General features: G+C 51.8%; 2 protein-coding genes across 2 annotated transcripts; one reads left to right on the forward strand and one right to left on the reverse strand.

The window, feature by feature from the left end:
• Nucleotides 1-557: 557 nt before the first annotated feature.
• LOC120688425 (cytochrome P450 89A2-like) lies at nt 558-2,459 on the reverse strand. Its single transcript, XM_039970745.1, has one exon. It carries the CDS (start codon nt 2,304-2,306, stop codon nt 747-749), a length of 1,560 nt encoding a protein of 519 aa, XP_039826679.1. The 5' UTR covers nt 2,307-2,459; the 3' UTR covers nt 558-746.
• Nucleotides 2,460-16,321: 13,862 nt separating this feature from the next.
• LOC120688426 (cytochrome P450 89A2-like) lies at nt 16,322-18,641 on the forward strand. Its single transcript, XM_039970746.1, has one exon. The coding sequence runs from the start codon at nt 16,738-16,740 to the stop codon at nt 18,382-18,384; it is 1,647 nt and encodes a 548-aa protein (XP_039826680.1). The 5' UTR covers nt 16,322-16,737; the 3' UTR covers nt 18,385-18,641.
• The last annotated feature ends 1,676 nt before the right edge of the window (nt 18,642-20,317 follow it).

Genomic DNA, 20,317 nt, shown 5'->3' on the forward strand with positions numbered 1-20,317 from the left:
CGAAGACACACCTGAAAAAGTTCCATTGCAAAATTCGACTTTGCAGTGTTGGTGATTTGTACAGTTGATAAATCATCCTCAGTCTTCATGTTGATGAAACTAAATAGGAAATGGCGTAGTTGACCTGTGCAAGTGAAAATAAAGAAGAAAGAACAGGAAATTTCAACCGAACCGCTCACATCTGCTACAAACTTCTCCTTGCTCACAAGACGGAAATTGTAAGGTCCTGTTTAGTTCTCAAAAAAATTCAAAATTCCCCCTAACATCAAATTTTTGGACACATGCATGAAGCATTATATGTAGTTTTAAAAAATAACTAATTGCACAGTTTAGCTAGAAATGATGAGAAAAATCTTTTGAGCCTAATTAGTACATGATTGGACACTAATTACCAAATAAAATCGAAAGGGCTACAGTAGCCAAACACAAAAAAATTTACAACTAAACACGCCCCAAGTCAAGAGCATCTGAAGACACATTCAGCAACAATTCAGTTATCCAAGAGCACCTCTGTTGTCCAACTGGCGCACTTTTGCTAGTGATGTACTGATTTTCCATAACCACGAAGTCATCCACAATCAATTATCAATATGAAGATGAAGCCAAGCTTTGCAGTATCTCTGCCTATTATTTTAGAAAACTGTAATTCTTGACAGCTAGTGAGCAGTATTCTGAATAGATATTTACATCACACAGCAAGAAACCATGGAACCACTCTGCTATTAGATCGCTGTAATTCAAGATAGCTAGTGAGAACTCGCACTCCGAGCCCTCCTGGGCACAAGGCGCGGGCGAAGCGGCTTCTTCATGACGACGGTGAACTCGTTCTTCTCGGCGAAGTCCACCTCCTCGCCGGGCACCTCCTGCCACTCGAATTCCCTGACCATGTTGGCAACGAAGTACTCCAGGTGCAGCATCGCGATGCCGAGCCCCGCGCAGATCCTCCGGCCCACGCCGAACGGCATCATCCTGATCCCCTTGGTGCCCGTCACGTCGACGCCCTCGCCGTCGCCGCCGGGGAGGAACCGCTCCGGCGAGAACTCCATCGGGTTCTTCCACTCCCGCTCGTCCCGGCCCATCTCGGCCACCATGAAATTCACCGTGGTGCCCTTGGGGATCAGGTACCCGCCGATCTCCATGTCCTCCGCAGCCTTGTGCGGCAGCACGAAGTGGGCCGGCGGGTGCTTGCGGAGGCCCTCCAGGACCACCGCCTTGAGGTACGGCATCTTGTGGACGTCCTCCTCGGAGACCTCTTCCATGTCGTCGTCGGTGGCGGCTTTGATCTCGTGGTAGAGCTGGTCCTGGATGTCTGGGTTCTTCACAAGCTCGGCCATGATCCACTGCAGCCCGGTGGAGGTGGTGTCCGTCCCGGCGTTGAGGAACTCGGAGCAGAGGAGGATGATCTCATCGTCGGTAAGCGGGCGATCGCCGTCCTCGTGGAGTTTGATGTCGAGCAGGGTGTCCACGTACGAGTGCTCGAACGTGGTTTCCTTGCTCGGCTCGCCGCCCCGCCTCCTGTACTCGCGCCGCGCGTTGATGAGCGGCAGGAAGAGCTCCTTGATGCGCAGCCGCAGCGCCCGCGCCTTGTCGAGCCGCGCGCGGAAGAGGTGCTTGGTGACCGGTGGGAAGAAAGCGAAGACGGGCATGTTCCTGGAGATGTAGATGAGCGTCTCCCGCTGCGCGGCGGCGATCGCGCGCACCGCGGGCTCGTCGAGGCGCTCGCCGAAGCACATGAGCACGAGGAGGCAGAACATGGCGTACTGGAACGTCTCCACGACGCGGGGCGGCGGCGCGCCGGGTGCGGCCTCCCCGAGCTTGTCGGCGAGCACGCGGCGCACCCAGGAGCGGGCCGGCGCGAAGAGCCTCACCCGCGACGGGTGCAGCGTCTCGGCGACGAGGTTGCGGCGGAGGAGGCGCCACACGGGCCCGTAGCTGGCGCGGGTGATGGTGTTGTCGTTCTCGCCGAGGAGCCTGGCCGACGCGAGCGCCGGGCGGTCCGCCAGCGTGGCGCCGTGCTCGACGAGCGCCGCGTGCGCGAGGCGGCGGTCGGCGACGAAGACGGAGAGGCGCGCCCCGACGCGGAGCGCCACGACGGGGCCGTGCCGCTCGAAGAGGCGCCGCAGCAGGGGCTCGATCTCGGCGGGCGAGTTGGTGAGCCACACCACGCTGCCGAGGAGCGGCAGGGACGGCGGGCCCGGCGGGAGGCGCGGGCGCTTGCCCCGCGAGCGGTGGAGGAGGGTGAGGAGGAGGAGCGCGGCGGGGAGGAGGAAGAGGAGCGCGCCGAGGAGGAGCTGGGGCGCGTCCATGGCTGTGGTGCGTGCCGAATTCGCGGGTCCCCGCGGCCCCCTGTGCGTGTGGGCTGGGTGGTGCTTCTCGCCGTGTCGGATAAGGCAGGGTGTACCGGCGCCGGTGATGGTAACCGCCGCCGCGGGGCGTGAGTGGAGCCGTGGGAGGCGGCTGTGCCTGTGGAGCGTCGCTTTATAAGGGGAGTGTTCCACGTGGGGGTGATTACCGGGGGACGCGGCGCGGTTAAGCTGTGATTAAGCTTCTCTAATGGCGTTTATGTACATCGCCGTTACCGTGTCAAGCACAGCACCCCACGCACTGACGTCATGCGTGATGAATCGGCGCCATGGTAGGATAGAAGGTTCCAAGGCGCCATTTGACTCAAAGGTCATGTTTGGTTCCAAATTTTTTTCAGAAGTCCCTATCACATCAAAAGAAATCTTACTATTTTATAGTATTAAATAAAATCTGTTTATAAATGTTTTTTGACAGCTGAGTGCTTTTTCGCGAGACGAATCTAATGAACATATTTAATTCATAATTTGCTACAGTGATGCTACAGTAACCATTCGCTAAACATAGATTAAGATACATCATTAGATTCGTCTCGCAGTTTAACCCAGGGTTCTACAGTTAGTTTTATAATTAACCTTTATTTAATACTTCTAAATACTAAAAAGTCCCTGGGACTTATTTTAAGTCCCTGTTCCAAAACACCCCCTTTAGCTACATATCCTCAAGGTCGCCCATATTGAATGGACTTTTAGTACATTTCTGTTTGAAAATTTTGCGCAAAAGATGGATAGGAGTATAATCTAACTGCCATTTTTGTGCATGTGGTACTATATTGGTAAACGATTCTACATGCTGAACTAATTGAACCATCAAGTGCTAAATATGACTTTTGGCCTGCGCTTTTTCTATTTAGTTGCCACTACTTGCATCGTAGCAGTGTGACAAAATAAAACGGGTACTTTGAAGGTAAAAAATTTCTGCATCTATATATGGCAAATATTGCAAACAATTTATGCCAAAATTGAATTTGCTAGTGAAGAAAAAAAAGAATTTCGTTTATTTTCTTGTCATCAAGAGTCCAACATTTGATGTTTTGGAAGGAAATTCACTATATGTTAGGGATGCAAGAAGAATCTGACTTGAGAAATATAGTCAGCGCTCAGCAGACTGTTGTTAAAAACTTCTCGATATATCTCTAAGCAGACGTTGATTTGGAAAGAACATTTAGTTCCGGAAATAGTCAGTCGTGAATGGATTTTTTCTTTCTTGACGATCAAATCTCCTTCTGATCTCGAAAACTGGTAAGATTGTCATCCATGAAGCGTAGGAAGCATGAATGAAAGTTGCAATGATCTGTAACCAGAGTGTTACTGAGAACGAGAAAGGAACCACAGTCACTTTTGTTTGTATTTGATTCCCTTGGAATCTTGACTATAACAATCTGACCTCTTACAATTTACAAGTGCCAACCAACGGATGCAGGTTGGTTAGTAGCACAGTAGCTATCTTAGGAATCGAAGAACAAGGACAGCTCCGTATCTGAGGCTAGCTGCAGGATCACTTACGTTCTGTTTGATATAGCTTCAGGTTCTCCTAAAACAGCTAAACAACTTCTGAAGCAGTTTTTTTGGTGAAGCGGCTTCTTTGATTAAGCTAAAGCTATTTTCAAAATCCTTTGGCGAAACGTGTCATACAAGAGAAGCTGGGCGAAACTACGATTTCTCGCTCTTCCTCTCAGTGTAAGCTGGAAACAACTTCATCGGATCCTTCGTGGGTGAAGCTAGCTGCTAGTGCTACCAAACAATTCGTCTGCCACAGCTTCACGAGAAGCTCTCCTTGAAGCTGTGCCAAAGGGACCCTTAGATAGATTGGGATATTTGAATGTCAACGCGCGCAACTCTTCTTCGTGTCAAGAAGTGTTAGAATTGCCAAAACTAAACATCAGTGGCACATTACCCAGAATCTTAACATAACCCAGTTCATGACAAATCAATCTAATGCGGAAATGATGGTAAACATTATACCAGCGTTAGCAGTTGCAGCAACCATTTACGCCTGATCCGTAGAGGAAGTAGGCGTTCTTGTCGGCGTAGAAGATGCAACAGCGTAGCGGCGTCCTTCTGGCGCCAACGGGAGTGCTTGGCCTTCCAGACCCCTCCAGAGCCCTTAGCGATCAGACTAGCGGTAGCTAGGATTTTAAAATGACGCGAATGAGTGACTAAGGTGCTAACCACGACCTTATATTTATAGGCACTGTGAGGCTGTGGGCCAACCTCTGGAAACAGGCCTAATGGGCCTGCTGATCACAGCCCATTAGGGTTTTATCATTAGATTTCCTTAATCATATTTAGATGGTATAAACGCTTTCCTTAATAGTGAAGATCACAATATTCTTAACAGAAATATTTCTAACAAGAAGCACTCAAACCTATACAATCATCTCCATGTCGTGATTATTGAGTTCCGTAGCAGTTTTCACGTGCAAACCTCCGGTTGTACATGTAGGTCTAGGAAGTCCCTGAACAGGAACAGTTGTCCAATGTCCACAGCCAACCACCATCCAACAGTGGACATACTGTACGGAGTATCAGTTATTGCAACGTTTTTTCTTTTTTGAAGGGATTTGCAACATTTATCTGATTACTGGATTTCCTTTTTGTTTTTGAATAAAAGACTCTACTTATGTCTCCAACAAGCGATATGTATGCAGGGCTAAGTATTTTTCAACTGATTTGACCCAATGCCCTCGCTCAAAAGCTGCTGTATGCGTGTGCAAATATAGTATGTGGGAAGAGTCAAGTCAATAGCACTTGCGATTGTTCTGACGTCGACTTTTAATTGTAGCCCAAACCGAACTTCCACTGTAGCACGAATTCTGCATGGGAACTTGGGACGAAGCAGCTCGTCTTGCTTGAAGTCGTGACTTTATTAGTTGGATTAACTAGTCCGTCGCTAGAAGGTTCTAATTATCACGGAGGTTATTTTTAATTAACGGTTGGACTTATGAGCCAACTTTTTTTTTGAATTACACCAGGAGCACTGGTACATCATTTAAGAACTCGGTTGGAGCACCCACGCTGACCGCGCGCTCAAACGCAGGTGAGGCTACCTGGGTGGTCCCAGAATGCGCCTACTGAGCAACTCACACCCTAACCACACACCACACACACGCTCAGCCTCCCTCTGGGGAATTTTCCCCGGTGAGACGCACGGGTTGTCCCCGACGGGGATCGAACCCGGGCGGGTGGGCTGCACACCGGCAGCGCTCACCACCCGAGCTAAGCTCGGTTCTCCTTACGAGCCAACTTGTTGAGCAAGCTTTTAACCATAGATGCAGAATTTGGTGGGAAGGCCACTACACCTACACGCAACTTTGCTCCACAGACCCATTTCTCATGGTCATATATGGTTTTCGTCCATCTTTTACTATTTCCGATTTGTTTACACCGTCACTCCTAGCTGTGATGAGTGAATTGTCAATCGTGCGGTCTCGTCTTATTTAATAATGAGGAATGAGCAGTATTCACTCCTAGCTGTGATGAGTGAATTGTCAACCGTGCGGTGTGATCGTGTGCTTGGTCTTTGGTTGTAGATACACGGGCGTCAAGTGTCGACGGAGAGTTGCCGTGGAGGAGCTCAGGCCGGGCGGCAGCTGTGGCGTCCACTCCTGGATCGAGGGCGCAAGCAGTGACAGATGGCGGGTTTCTTGGTTTGCGCCACAAAACCAAGCAGGCGGACGGCGGTTGAAAACGCCAAGTCGTGGAGGCACGGGCGTCGGTCTCGGGACTGGCGAAGGAACGGGCGTCGACGGCGTCTAGCGCCTCGCTGCGGGCGAGGAGGTGACGGGCGTCGGGCGGCGTCTAGGGCCGTCAGAAGGCCGAGGCGGGAACGGCGGCTACGGCCACGGCGTGGAGGTGGGAATCTTCCCGCGCGTAGAGTTTTGGCGGTTTTCTCAAAACCGGCCACCTCACCGGGTTTCGCGGACCCCTCAAAGCCGCGGATCAGATCTGCATCGATGTGGTGGCATCGCGGAGAAGGCTTCGAGTCGAAGAAAGAAACTCCGCCGTCGGATGAGATCTTGTACCCTTTCCGGTTTTGCCCCTACGGGCGTTTTAGTGTACGAGTCAAGGTGGAGAACATTTTGGGGAAGGGACCGGTCTGACCGGTCTGACCGGTCGGCCCCGAGATGGTATAAATACCTCTCACCTGCCCCCTTGGACAGGTGAGCCTCCAAGCCACGAGTCTTTTCTGTTTTTTCCTTGCTCCTCTCTCTGTTCTAGGGTTAGGCCAAGGTCTCCATGGCATAATGGTCTAGATTATAGCTAGGTCCACAAATTTGAGAGGGTGGATGAATGGGTGGAGGTCTAGCTCTTGTATAGGTGAATTCCTCTGTAAATCACAATGAATTTGAATGAAATCGAGGACCCTTTTGAGCAGCTCTCTTGTGTTCCCGTTCATCTTTTGTTCTTTGATTGATTTCCTCTCTTTCGGTGGTTTTTGGGATCAAAGCTCTCTGTTGGTGGGTTTAGGGACTCCGAGATTTGCATCTTGACCATCTAGCCTAGAGCTAAACCCCGAGAATCACGAGTCCCTCGGATTGAGGTTTTTGAAAAACCCTCTTTTATCTCTTTCCCCCACGAAATTCTTGTGATCCTTTGCGGTTTGGGTTGATTCCTTTTGTGGAGAGGTTCGACTCTATCCCAGGAACCTCCCTGCAAATTTTGAGACCATTTGGTGATGATTTAAACGAGTAATCTTGAAATCACCTCGAGTTCGCGGGCTGGAATTCTGTTCTGGGTAGAAGCGGTCTGACCGGTCGGTGCAACCGGTCTGACCGGTTAGAGCAACTGGTCTGACCGGTCTGGGATTTCAAATCCAGCCCGACCGGTCTGACCGCCCAGTGCAAGCGATCTGACCGGTCCCTGATTGTGAGATTTGCAGTTTTTCTCGATCGCTTCCGTATTTTCTCTCGCTCGTTCCTAGGATTGATTTGTGTTGGTTTAGCTCTTCTATAGCTACTCCACACTTCATTTAGGACTTGAGGGTTTGTGGTGATTTTCGGGATATAGGCCGACGGATCGATTTCAAAAGAAATTTTGATAGGCTCCCATTCACCCCCCCTCTGGTCGCCAGTTTCGGTCCCTCAATTGGTATCAGAGCCTGGTTGAGGTCTTCAGTACCTTAACCGGTTCGAAAACCACTTGGCGACCATGGCGAGTCTTGGTAAGATCCCAGTGTTTTTCGGCGAGGACTATGCTTATTGGAAGGTTCGCATGCGTACCTTCTTGCAAAGCATGGGAGCCGAGGTCTGGGATATCACCAAGAACTAGGCGTACGAGGTGCTTGCCGTTCGGACCACTCCTCTTCAGGTGTCCAAGCACGAGGCGAACGCCAAGGCTGTCAATGACTTGTTCGCTGGCATTTCTCGTACGGAGTTCTCACGCGTCCAGAGTTTTCAGGAAGCCCACAAAGTCTGGACGTGCCTTGAGAACTACCACGAGGGCACACCTCAGGTGATGGCTAGATTGTTCGAGACTCACCGGCGTGAATATGAGAACTTCACATAGGAGCCGGGTGAGAGCATTGGCGACATGTTCAGTCGGTTTCAATCGATTGTTAACAAAGTCAGTGCGAACAGATCTGCTGATGCCCTTGACTACACAGAGCACGAGAAGGCCCTCAAGTTGCTCTACGCACTTGACCGCTCTGTGTGGGATCTCAAGGTGAACACGATCATCAAGTCTGCAGCCTATGAGACTCTGACCATGAATGAGCTTTTCAGCAAGCTCAAGGCCACAGAGGTGGATAACCAGACACAAGCCAAGCTCAATGGTGCCCCTCCTTCTAAGAGCATCGCTCTTGTGACTGGCCCAGGTGGATCGAGCTCTAACGCTAACTCTGCTCTTGGCTTTTCTCTTGTCTCTTTGCCTTCTGTTACAGATGAGTAGTTAGAGACGCTGGGCGACGACGACTTGTGCCTCCTCATCAATAAGTTCCAGCGTGTCTACCACAACAGGCAGAGGAAGAAGAACCCCGGGTGCTACCACTGCGGCGATCTGAACCACTTCATCGCCGACTGCCCCAAGAAGTCCGGCGGTGGCCAGAACAACAACTTCGACTACTACCACCACCGCGACCGTGACGAGGGAGGCTCCAACAAGTAGCGTCGGCGCCACAAGCACCGCAGTCGTGAACGGGACAAGGGAGGACGCTTCGACAAGGAGTCGCTCAAGAAGCGCTTTCAGTACAAGGCCAAGAAGCGGGAGAAGGCTTTCTTGGCGCAGCTCAACGACCTCGACAAAAGCTCTGACACCGACCGCTCTTCTTCACCGACCTCTGATGACGATGACAAGAAGAAGAAGAAGCGGGACAAGGATGCCATCGGCTTCATCAGCCTTTGCTTGGCGGCTGGTCGTTGCAAGGGTTTCTGCACCATGGCGGGTGAGGCCAATGGTGCTCGTGCGTCTCCAGGTGGACATGCTACACCGACGCACGACGGCTCTTCTCCTGGATCCGAGAGTGATTCAGAGGTAAACTCCACTATTGACCTGCTTGATACTGAGATTAGGGAGTTGTACACCGCTCTCGACAACTAGAAGATGCTGCTTAAGGAAGCAGCTAGAGAGCGTAGAAAGCTTAGGGCTGAGCTGGCTTGCGCTAGAGAGAAATCTGGTGAGGATGAGTGCGCTGGCTGCATATCTCACATGAATGATCTTGTGCTCTCCGTGCCAAGCATGATGAGAACGTTGCGAACTTGGATGTTGCCAAGACTTCGCTTGCTGACGTGTCTCATGAGCTAGCTAAGGCCAAGCATGAGCTAGAACTGGCTAAGGACGCTCCCATCGTTAGTGATGTGCTTGAATGCGATGAGTGTCCCATTTTTAAGTCCGATCTAGCTTCTTTGTAGTCTATGTTTGCCACTGTTGTTTGTGAGCTAGAGGAGCTTAGATCTAGGCCTGTTCTACTTTGTACCTGTAACCTTTGTCTCACGCTTAGGTCGGAGCTAGATGAGAAGAACGCCTTGATTAAGTCTTTAGGGAGGACTAAGGTCGGGGAGTCTAGCCCACCTATTGATTGTCATATTTGCCCTGGTTTGATCTCTGATTTGGATAATCTTGCTGTAGAGAAAGCCAACTTGGAGAATGAGAATATCTATCTTAGGGTGATTCTGAGTTGGGTTTCTAGCAGTGAGCCGCAGTTGGGCATGATGATCAAGCAGTTTAAGTGTGGTGATGGTTTTAGGGTCAGTTACACATACACGAAGTCAGACTTTGACAAGTTGTATGGTAAGATCGGCAAGGCTGCTGGAGTTTCAAGTGCTCTAAACACTGCTAGCACGAGCACGCAGCCTTCGCTTGTTGACCCCGTGGATGGTGAGCTGAAAGAACCACAAAAAGCACATCCACAGAAGCAGGTTTGGGTTCCAAAGCCCAATGAGCTGAGGAATCCCCTCGATACGCTCCCTGGTGCCACAGCCCAGGTTGCCCAGAAGAAGGGGGCTGCTCCTCCCCGTCCGCAGGCGAGGCCTCCACCTCCCAGGAGAGAGGTGAGGTATCACTGCGAGTACTGTGACAGAGAAGGTCACCTGGAGAAATTTTGCTTCAGGAGGAAGCGGGCTGTGAGGCGTGAGCAGGAGAGACGTAACTCGGACATGTACTCTGTTTGGGTGCATGGTCCTCCTCGGCGTGGTGGTAGGCAAGATGCTAGGGCGCACCGTGTAGGTGGAGGACAGGGAGACGGTGGAGGTTATCGTGCTCCAGCGGGTTGTCGCTTTGCTAGTCGTGCTCCTGGTCGTCCTCAGTACGGCTATGGACCACGGGACCGAGGCTTTGCAGGAGGTTACGATGCACCACGCTTTCCTCGCGATGGTGGTCGTCAGCCTCGCGGTAGACGTGACAGGGGATACGCTTTTACTGATTTTGCTAACCCTTCTGTGGAGCAAATGGCTCGACACTGGTTTGCTTCACACTTTGCTAACCAAAGTGTTGGGACATTTGCTCACCCTTTGTCTCACTACTGATGTGCAGGTTGGAGGCTTGGAGAACAGGTGATTCATGGACTCCGGTTGTTCGCGCCATATGACCGGGAATGACAAATGGTTCTCCAGTCTTACCCCAACGCGCCACAAAGAATACATCATATTTGGGGATAATGGTAAGGGCAAGGTACATGGTGTTGGCGCTGTTAGAGTTGCTGATCGCTTCACCCTAAGAGAGGTTGCTTTGGTTTCGAATCTTGGCTTTAATTTGCTTTCGGTTTCGCAACTTCTTGAGGATGGGTTTGAAGTTCGCTTCAAGGAGGGTTGTTCTCGAGTTTTGGATTCCAGAGGAGACCTGGTTTGCCGGATCGTTTCTTGTGACCGAGTTTTCTTGGTCGATTTCTCTGGAACTCCTTTTGGCCCTTCTTGCTGCTTGTTGGCTGGTCCTTCTTCTGATCTGTGGAAGTGGCATAGGAGACTTGTACATTTGAGCTTTGACTTGTTGTCGAGACTTAGCTCACTTGGCCTAATCCGAGGATTGCCCAAATTGAAGTTTGAAAATGATCTTGTTTGCCACCCGTGTCGTTACGGGAAGATGGTTGCCACCTCCCATCCGCCTGTGAATCAAGTGAGGACCACTCACCCTGGAGAGTTGCTACATATGGACACAGTCGGTCCTTCTCGGGTGATGTCGGTTGGTGGGAAGTGGTACGTTCTTGTGATCGTGGATGACTTTTCTGACTGTTCTTGGGTCTTTTTCATGAGAACCAAGGATGAGGCTTTTGAGTTTGTTTGAGACTTGATCTTGAGGTTGAAAAACGAGCTACCCCAGGCCATGAGAGTGATTCGTAGTGACAATGGCACATAATTCAAAAAATCCTCGTTTTGACACCTTTTGCAGTGATCAAGGTCTTAAACACCAGTATTCTTCTCCCTACACTCCACAACAAAATGGGGTTGTAGAGCGGAAGAATCGGATGCTGGTGGAGATGGCTAGGACGATGCTCGATGAGCATAGGACTCCTAGAAAGTACTGGGCTGAGGCGGTTAACACCGCTTGTTATGTGACCAATCGTATTTTCTTGCGTGCTTTCATGCACAAGACTTCTTATGAGTTGCGATTTGGACGCCAGCCCCATGTTGACCATCTCAGAGTTTTCGGTTGCCGGTGCTTTGTGCTGAAGGAAGGAAATCTTGATAAGTTTGAGTCTCGATCGTCTGACGGTATTTTTATCGGTTATGCTTCTCACTCTAGAACTTACCGTGTGCTGATTATTGATACTAACATCGTCAGAGAGACTTGTGAAGTCACTTTCAACGAGACTGCATCGTGCAATTCTTCTGTCTTTGAGGTTGCAGGAGATGATGAACTCGGCACCCCCATCATTGAAGATGAGGAGGAAGAAGCTACGGAGGGTGATGCTGAGGCTACCACGCGTGCTGTGGACCCAGTCGCCTCCGCCACAAGCTCGGACGATGATGACAGCCCCAATCCGACTACATCCACTTCCCAGGGGCCGATCGAGCAGGTGACTCAGCTTTCCCCAGCTGCACATGAGGAGACACCAGCTTTGGTTGAGGAGGAGGCGACTTCGACAAGGGAAGCATCACGACACATTCAGCGTCGTCACCCACCTCAACAGATGCTAGGTGACCTCAACGAGCGAGTCACACGGTCCAAGATGTTCAGGGAGTTCGAGATGAGCATGATGGGTGAGCTGCAGTTCTTCCTCGGGCTGCAGATCAAGCGAAGTACACCAAGGACTTGCTGCGGAAGTTCGACATGAGTGACTTGTCTCCTCAGCCGACTCCGATCAGCACATCGACGGCGCTTGATGAGGACTTGGACGGTGAGGCGGTGGACCAGAAGGAGTACAAGAGCATGATCGGCTCTCTCCTGTATCTGACGACGACACGGCCGGACATTCAGTTCGGTGTCGGCCTCTGTGCGCGGTATCAGGCTTCGCCGCGCACCTCCCACAGTCTGGTGGTGAAACGCATCTTCAAGTATCTGAAATTCACCCCTGAGTTTGGTCTTTGGTACTCTGCGGATTCTTCTCTGGTTTTGGTTGGCTTTTCTGATGCCGATTTCGGTGGGTGTCGGTTGGATCGCAAGTCGACATCCGGCACTTGTCAATTTCTCGGTACATCTTTGGTGTCTTGGTCCTCTCGCAATCAGGCTAGCGTAGCGCTTTCTTCCACAGAAGCTGAGTATGTTGTTGCTGCTAGCTGTTGCTCCCAGATCCTTTGGATGAAACAGACCTTGCAGGATTATGGATTGAGTTTTGGTAGGGTTCCCATCTTTGTAGACAACATGTCCACCATTAGCATTGCAAAGAACCCTATCCTACACTCCAGAACCAAACATATAGATATTCGGTTCCACTTCCTACGAGATAACCATGAGAGAGGCCACATAGACTTGAAATATGTCCCTTCAGAAATGCAAACCGCAGATATCCTCACCAAACCACTTGAGCAGAACACCTTTGCTCGCTTGCGAGGGGAGCTTGGGGTTTGTTACCCCTTTTGATCGCTGACTTCTCTTTGGTAAGTTTTTTGTAGGTCTTTGTTTTTGTTTCTCTTCGCTTTCTAGCTTCTGATAGATGCATTTGCATTGTACATGTTTGCATTTTGTATTGCTTCACTACACTGGCATTCTTGTATACACTGTTATGATTCTCTAGTGCTTGCTAGTGTAGTTTCTTAGACTTGATCATGTATAGCTTGCTCTACAGTATATGTCATATCATCTGAGTTAAGCTATTTTGATTTGAAAATCTAAAAATATGATCACCCTGTCTTGGCTACTAGCATGTTAGGATGTATTGATATGTTTTGCTATCTTACTCATGCTAGTGTGGCTTTTAATCTTTGACATGAGCTAAAATTGTTAAATATTTGTCTGAAATGGATTGAAAAGATCCAGGTGGGATTGCTTGTCGCACTGATCGAGCTTTTGGGGCGGCTCACATAGCACTAGTGAGAACCCGGGCAATGCTGTGTATGACTGAAGCGAGTGCCTTAAGCTTCTGACTGCCTTTGGCATAGGCTTGGCCTCGCTGCTAAGTAAAGAATGACAAGCTTTCAACCCCTGGCAGAAACACTTGCTTGATATATACTGTTAATTTTTCTTTCAAATTCAAGTGTTGAGTTGCAGAATTGATTCATAATCAAATATGTTGGCTGCTTTGGATCACCATGTATGAGTTTGGCTAGCACTGCTTTCTTTCTCCTACTTGCTGTAGCTAGATCATGGGTGATGCTTTTATTTTTGCTGAACTGAACTTGCTAGCTCTGGACTTGATTGATATACCCTGTTGAGCTAGATTCAGTTCCTGTTTATGAAGCACACTTGCCTGTCACTAGATGATCATATCTTTGTAAGCCTGAATGTTTCACTTACACCCTCTGCACGACATTCATTGCATAGCATGATTTCAGGGGGAGGTTTAGGCATTTTTTAGGCTTGATGTGTGCATGTGCCAACAAGGGGGAGATTTTTTGGGAGAGAAGTGATTGAACAAGGGGGAGACTTGTTTGATTTTTGAAAAACTTGTTGCGCACAGGGCTTTGAGAGTGCATCATTTTGGGAGAGTTGCACTTGTGAGAGGGAAAGGCTTTGCATGGGGAGTGTCTGCTTTGTTTTGGCTCCTGATCTTTCCTCGCCTTCCCTCTGCTTCTTGCATGACAGCGTCGAGCATTACCTCTGTCTTTGAGGAGTCATGTCTTGGTTTTTGATCGATTGCGTCGAGCCGTTGCCCTTGTCTTAGGGGATCGATCTGTGCTTGAGTAAGTGACTGTTCTTGCCTTTCTGAGCTTTTTGTCACTTGCTTGAGTTCTTCACTCTCTTGCTTTTCTTTTCACTTTTCACTTCTCTGGTTACAGGTGGTGTGTTGACAATGCACTCATCAAGGGGGGAGATTGAGGAATGAGCAGTACTCACTCCTGGCTGTGATGAGTGAATTGTCAACCGTGCGGTGTGATCGCGTGCTTGGTCTTTGGTTGTAGGTACACAGGCGTCAAGTGTCGACGGAGAGTTGCCGTGGAGGAGCTCAGGCCGGGTGGCAGCTGTGGCGTCCACTCCTGGATCGAGGGCGCAAGCAGCGACGGATGGCGGGTTTCTTGGTTTGCGCCACAAAACCAAGCAGGCGGATGGCGGTTGAAGACGCTAAATCGTGGAGGCACGGGCGTCGGTCTCGGGACTGGCAGAGGAACGGGCGTCGACGGCGTTTAGGGCCTCGCTGCGGGCGAGGAGGTGACGGGCGTCGGGCGGCGTCTAGGGCCGTCAGAAGGCCGAGGCGGGAACGGCGTCTAGGGCCACGGCGTGGAGGCGGGAATCTTCCCACGCGTGGAGTTTTGGCGGTTTTCTCAAAACCGGCCACCTCACCGGGTTTCGCGGACCCCTCAAAACCGCGGACCAGATCTGCATCGACGTTGCGGCATCGCGGAGAAGACTTCGAGTCGAAGAAAGAAACCCCGCCATCGGATGAGATCTTGTACCCTTTCCGGTTTTGCCCCTACGGGCGTTTTAGTGTACGAGTCAGGGTGGAGGACATTTTTGGGAAGGGACCGGTCAGACCGGTCGGCCTCGAGATGGTATAAATACCTCTCACCTGCCCCCTTGGACAGGTGAGCCTCCAAGCCACGAGTCTTTTCTGTTTTTTCCTTGCTCCTCTATCTGTTCTAGGGTTAGGCCGAGGTCTCCATGGCGTATAGGTCTAGATTATAGCTAGGTCCACAAATTTGAGAGGGTGGATGAATGGGTGGAGGTCTAGCTCTTGTATAGGTGAATTCCTCTGTAAATCACGATGAATTTGAATGAAATCGAGGACCCTTTTGAGCAGCTCTCTTGTGTTTCCGTTCATCTTTTGTTCTTGGATTGATTTCCTCTCTTTCGGTGGTTTTTGGGATCAAAGCTCTCTCTTGGTGGGTTTAGGGACTCCGTGATTTGCATCTTGACCATCTAGCCTAGAGCTAAACCCCCGAGAATCACGAGTCCCTCGGATTGAGGTTTTTGGAATTTTTGGAAAACCCTCTTTTACCTCTTTCCCCCACGAAATTCTTGTGATCCTTTGCGGTTTGGGTTGATTCCTTTTGTGGAGAGGTTCGTCTCTAGCCCGGGAACCTCCCTGCAAATTTTGAGACCATTTGGTGATGATTTGAACGAGTAATCTTGAAATCACCTCGAGTTTGCGGGCTGGAATTCTGTTCTGGGCAGAAGCGGTCTGACCGGTCGCAGAAGCGGTCTGACCGGTCGGTGCAACCGGTCTGACCGGTCTGGGATTTCAAATCCAGCCCGACCGGTCTGACCGCCCAGTGCAAGCGGTCTGAACGTTCCCTGACTGTGAGATTTGTAGTTTTTCTCGACCGCTTCCGTATTTTCTCTCGCTCGTTCTTAGGGTTGATTTGTGTTGGTTTAGCTCTTCTATAGCTACTCCACACTTCATCTAGGACTTGAGGGTTTGTGGTGATTTTTGGGATATGGGCCGACGGATCGATTTCGAAAGAAATTTTGATAGGCTCCCATTCACCCCCTCTGGTCGCCATTTTCGGTCCCTCAAATAATGATCTAGGCTTAAAGATGTGGAACTTAGATGATTCTTTCCATTGTTGCTAAACAAAATCCAAATGGTTTAGTTTTTTTTGGCAAAAAAAAACATGGCAACATGGTCGATCCGCTCACTGCTACTCCCTGTCGGCTGTCGCCTGGGACAATTGGAAGTCACGCAACGTCCAAGTTTTCGAGAACAAGCACTTCACACAATAGAACTATAGAAGCTCTGATGGTGAAGATGATGGAAGAGGTAAGGGCCTGGTGTTTGGCCGGTGCAAATCGGCTCAGGGAGTTTGTTCTTGGAGCGTAGAACCAGACTGCTGGTGCTATTCTCTTTATCAATACACATGTTGGTCCGTGCTTACTGTCGGCCTCTTCAAATCAAAAAAGAAAAAAAAGGAAACATACAGTGAAATGTTATTGCAGGAGGCAGCTCATTTTACATTGAAAATAGGGCTAGCCAGTGTACTATAAAAGAATCAAGTCCCATTCCCCATCCACTGATCCATACATACCATTCGAGATAATCGATGTCCTATGTCTATATGTTTCTTCCTGATTTTCCATCCCACTCACTTGGATCTTTTCTACTGACCGCATGCTTGAAATAGTCTAGTAATATATTTTCCTTCCTGAATTTCCAATCCTTTGCAAAGTTTTGAACTCAAGAAATTCGGCATATTCCGTTCCGGGTGGCAGTGGGGGGAGTTGCCCCAGAGGTGATTGCACGGGTGACTTGAGGATTGCAAGATTCAAATTTCTTTGAAAGGAAGGAATTTACAGCCAAAAACATTCAAATCCATCTATAACTATATCTATCTAGCGAATCCTTATCAGGTTCCACAAAATAATTCTCTCACAGAATCGAAGCTTCTACTGGACGCGTGGCGTCGTTACGTCAATGGACACCTCGCGAACTGGTAGTCCTGCGGCGACAGGATTGCCCCGCCGGCACCTTATAAAACGAGCATGGACAGCCGGTCTCTTGCCATTCGCAATCCCATCGCAGCACGAGCCATCGCGCGACGCCATGGAGACCTGGCTCCTCCTCGCCGCCGCCGTGCTGATCCCCTTCCTCGCTCTGCTCCGGAGCGGCATCAGCGGCCGCCGCTTGCCGCCCGGCCCGCCGGCCGTGCCGCTGCTCGGCAACCTGCTGTGGCTGCGCCACTCGGCTGCCGACGTCGAGCCGCTCCTCCTGCGGCTCTTCAGGCGGTACGGCCCCGTCGTCACGCTCCGGATCGGCTCGCGCCTCACCATCTTCGTGGCGGACCGCCGCCTCGCGCACGCCGCGCTCGTGGGCGCCGGCGCCGCGCTGGCCGACCGGCCCCGGGCCGCCGCGAGCTCGCTCCTCGGCGTCACCGACAACATCGTCACCCGCGCCAACTACGGCGCCGTGTGGCGCCTCCTCCGCCGCAACCTCGTCGCCGAGACGCTGCACCCGTCGCGGGTCCGGCTGTTCGCGCCGGCGCGCGCGTGGGTGCGCCGCGTCCTCATGGAGAAGCTGCGGGAGGCCGCCGGGGACGCGCCCGGCAGCGTCATGGAGGCGTTCCAGTACACTATGTTCTGCCTCCTCGTGCTCATGTGCTTCGGCGAGCGGCTCGACGAGCCGGCGGTGCGCGCCATCGAGGACGCCGAGCGCGCCTGGCTGCTCTACATCTCGAGGAAGCTGAGCGTCTTCTTCTTCCTCCCGTCCGTCACCAAGCACCTCTTCCGCGGCCGCCTCCGGGACGCGCACGCGCTGCGCTGCCGCCAGACGGAGCTCTTCGTGCCGCTGATCAACGCGCGGCGGGAGTACAAGAGGCAGGTCAGGGAAGGCCAGCCGCCGGCGAGGGAAACCACGTTCCACCACTCGTACGTGGACACCCTGCTCGACATCACGCTACCGGAGGAGGGCAACCGCCCGCTCACCGACGACGAGATCGTCGCTCTCTGCTCCGAGTTCCTCAACGCCGGGACCGACACCACGTCCACCGGGCTGCAGTGGATCATGGCCGAGCTGGTCAAGAACCCGGCCGTCCAGGAGAAGCTCTACGACGAGATCAAGGTCACGTGCGGGGACGGCGAGGTCTCGGAGGAGGTCCTCCACAGCATGCCGTACCTGAAGGCGGTGATCCTCGAAGGCCTGCGTAAGCACCCGCCGGGGCACTTCGTGCTGCCGCACAAGGCGGCGGAGGACATGGACGTCGGCGGGTACCTGATCCCCAAGGGCGCGACGGTGAACTTCATGGTGGCCGAGATGGGCCGGGACGGGGAGGCGTGGGACAGGCCGATGGAGTTCGTGCCGGAGCGGTTCCTGGAGGGCGGCGACGGCGTGGGCGTGGACATGACCGGCACCAAGGGGATCCGGATGATGCCGTTCGGCGTCGGCCGGAGGATCTGCGCCGGGCTGAGCATCGCCATGCTGCACCTGGAGTACTTCGTGGCCAACATGGTCAAGGAGTTCGAGTGGAAGGAGGTGCCCGGCGACGAGGTGGACTTCGCCGAGAAGCGCGAGTTCACCACCGTCATGAAGAAGCCGCTCCGGCCCCGCCTTGTGACCAGGAATTAATTAAGCACAGGTTTTGGATTAGCTTCAGTTGTGAGATTTATCATTAGGTGATTCAGAAGTCTATATAAACTATAGTGTCGTGCCTGCAGCGTGTCCATGTCTTACATGGTAATAAAATCCTTGTTTTGATGCAGTTTTTAATGGTTTATTTTACAAAGTTGTGTATCATCATATTATCTACATGTGTAATTTTTTAGTAAATTTAGATGAATTTTTTGCTGTAGTTTACACGAGTTTTCATGAAGATTGTGGTTTCCATCAGATATGTTCCTTTATTTGTTTCCTTTAAACAAATACATGACAGTGAAAGTGACCCTTCAGGTGGGTTCCCAAAAACTGAGTTATGCTACGACTTCCTGCTTGCTTGAATTTTGAAATAATAGTGTCACAGCTTGGATCAATAGTTGATTTCTGAACTGACCTTTTGAGTTCATAATTGTACATTGTAACGAATCGCAAGAAGAAGAAAAAAAAGGCTACCTGAGGTTAGGCGGAGAAGAACCGGCGCTGTAATGAAGGTTGAGGGCCAGATCTTGCTACACCTCTCCGTGTGTGTGGTGTCGTCGTCGACCGTATGAGACTCCTGCCCGTGTACCGTCCACTGAACGTAGCAAGCATAGCAAGTTATCGCCCTCATGATTCTTGTGCTCCAGGTGCCGGCTGACGACTGCGCGCATGCTTGAACGGTGGGCAGAAACGAGCTCTTGCATCACATGCACATGACGATGCACGATCGTCGACGCGTGCCAGCTGCCGGCCGGAGAGAATTAGGGTCGGGAACGGTCGTCGGGAAATAACTTAACCATTCCTGCAACCATATTTTTTTTGACCGAGAACGAGAACAGGAACGGGAATGTCGGATAGAAAAATAAAATTGATATTACGGGATATCGGGAACATACCGATTATGATCGGGAATCAAAATTTCAAGACAGGAAAATACATGTAACCAGTGGAAACATTAAGCTCGAGAAGATAGTTCCAACTATGCATATGCGAACACCAAGTTTTATAATGGCAGCACCGACAAGGCATCACAATTCAGTGAATTCACACACATACAGACCTACTGTCAGCCACACAGCAGGCAGTAGAAGCAAACCAGCATATATGGCAATTGGCAACATACGGCAGCAGCAACATCCAGCAGGCCAGCAAGGCTGCAACACTGCCAACTTTCAAGTGCCACTGCCAACACAGGTTACAGCAAGCTACAGCAGCAGCAGCAAACCAGCATCAAGACAGCAACAGCAAGCTGCAAGCCAACGCCAAGTCTCGTACGGCTGTCTCCAACGGCGGACGCATCCCGCGACCCAAACCCAAAATACGTCGCGCACAGAGTATTTAGGTACCAAAATCGCTCTCCAACGGAGCAGACAAACGAGCGACGCATTTTCGGTTCGAGCAGGAGCTCGGCGGGGACCTCCTCGGCCGGTGGGGAGAGCGAGAGCGCACGCTTGCGCTAGGGAAGGGCGAGGCTGTGTCTCGCCGCCGCCGCCGCCGCCACCGCCGCGCTAGAGCTTGGGGGAAGTGGCCAGAGCGCGCGCGGGGCCGGGTCGCGATGGCGCGGCAAGCACGGGACAAGACTGGCCTGGGCGGCGACGCGAGTCGGGGCGAGAGGGCGCGGCCACGGACGGCAAGTGCCGGGCGGGACCGGCCGTGGCGGCGGGCTGGCCGGGAGGCATGCGGGGGAGCTGCTGCTCCATGGCCGCCGCGGCTCTGTTCCTTGGTGCTGTCGGCCATGGGAGAGAGAGAGCAGAGGAAGGGAGGCGATGGCGCTGCGAGGAAGCCCCGCGCGGCGGGTCCGCATCCAGGCGGGGCGCGGCGGGGAGCCGCCGGTGCGGCGGGTCCGCGTCGAGGTGGGGCGCGGCGAGGAGACATGGCGGAGCCGGCGTCCTCTCGCCGTCGAACGCGAGGGAGGGGAGAGAGGGAA

The sequence above is a fragment of the Panicum virgatum genome, chromosome 9N (assembly GCF_016808335.1).
Source record: "Panicum virgatum strain AP13 chromosome 9N, P.virgatum_v5, whole genome shotgun sequence".
NCBI classification, from domain to species: domain Eukaryota; kingdom Viridiplantae; phylum Streptophyta; class Magnoliopsida; order Poales; family Poaceae; genus Panicum; species Panicum virgatum.

What these genes read in the sequence shown, in the direction of transcription:
- LOC120688426 (XM_039970746.1), top strand. Translation starts at nt 16,738, where the DNA reads ATGGACACCTCGCGAACTGGTAGTCCTGCGGCGACAGGATTGCCCCGC.
- LOC120688425 (XM_039970745.1), bottom strand. Translation starts at nt 2,306, where the DNA reads ATGGACGCGCCCCAGCTCCTCCTCGGCGCGCTCCTCTTCCTCCTCCCC.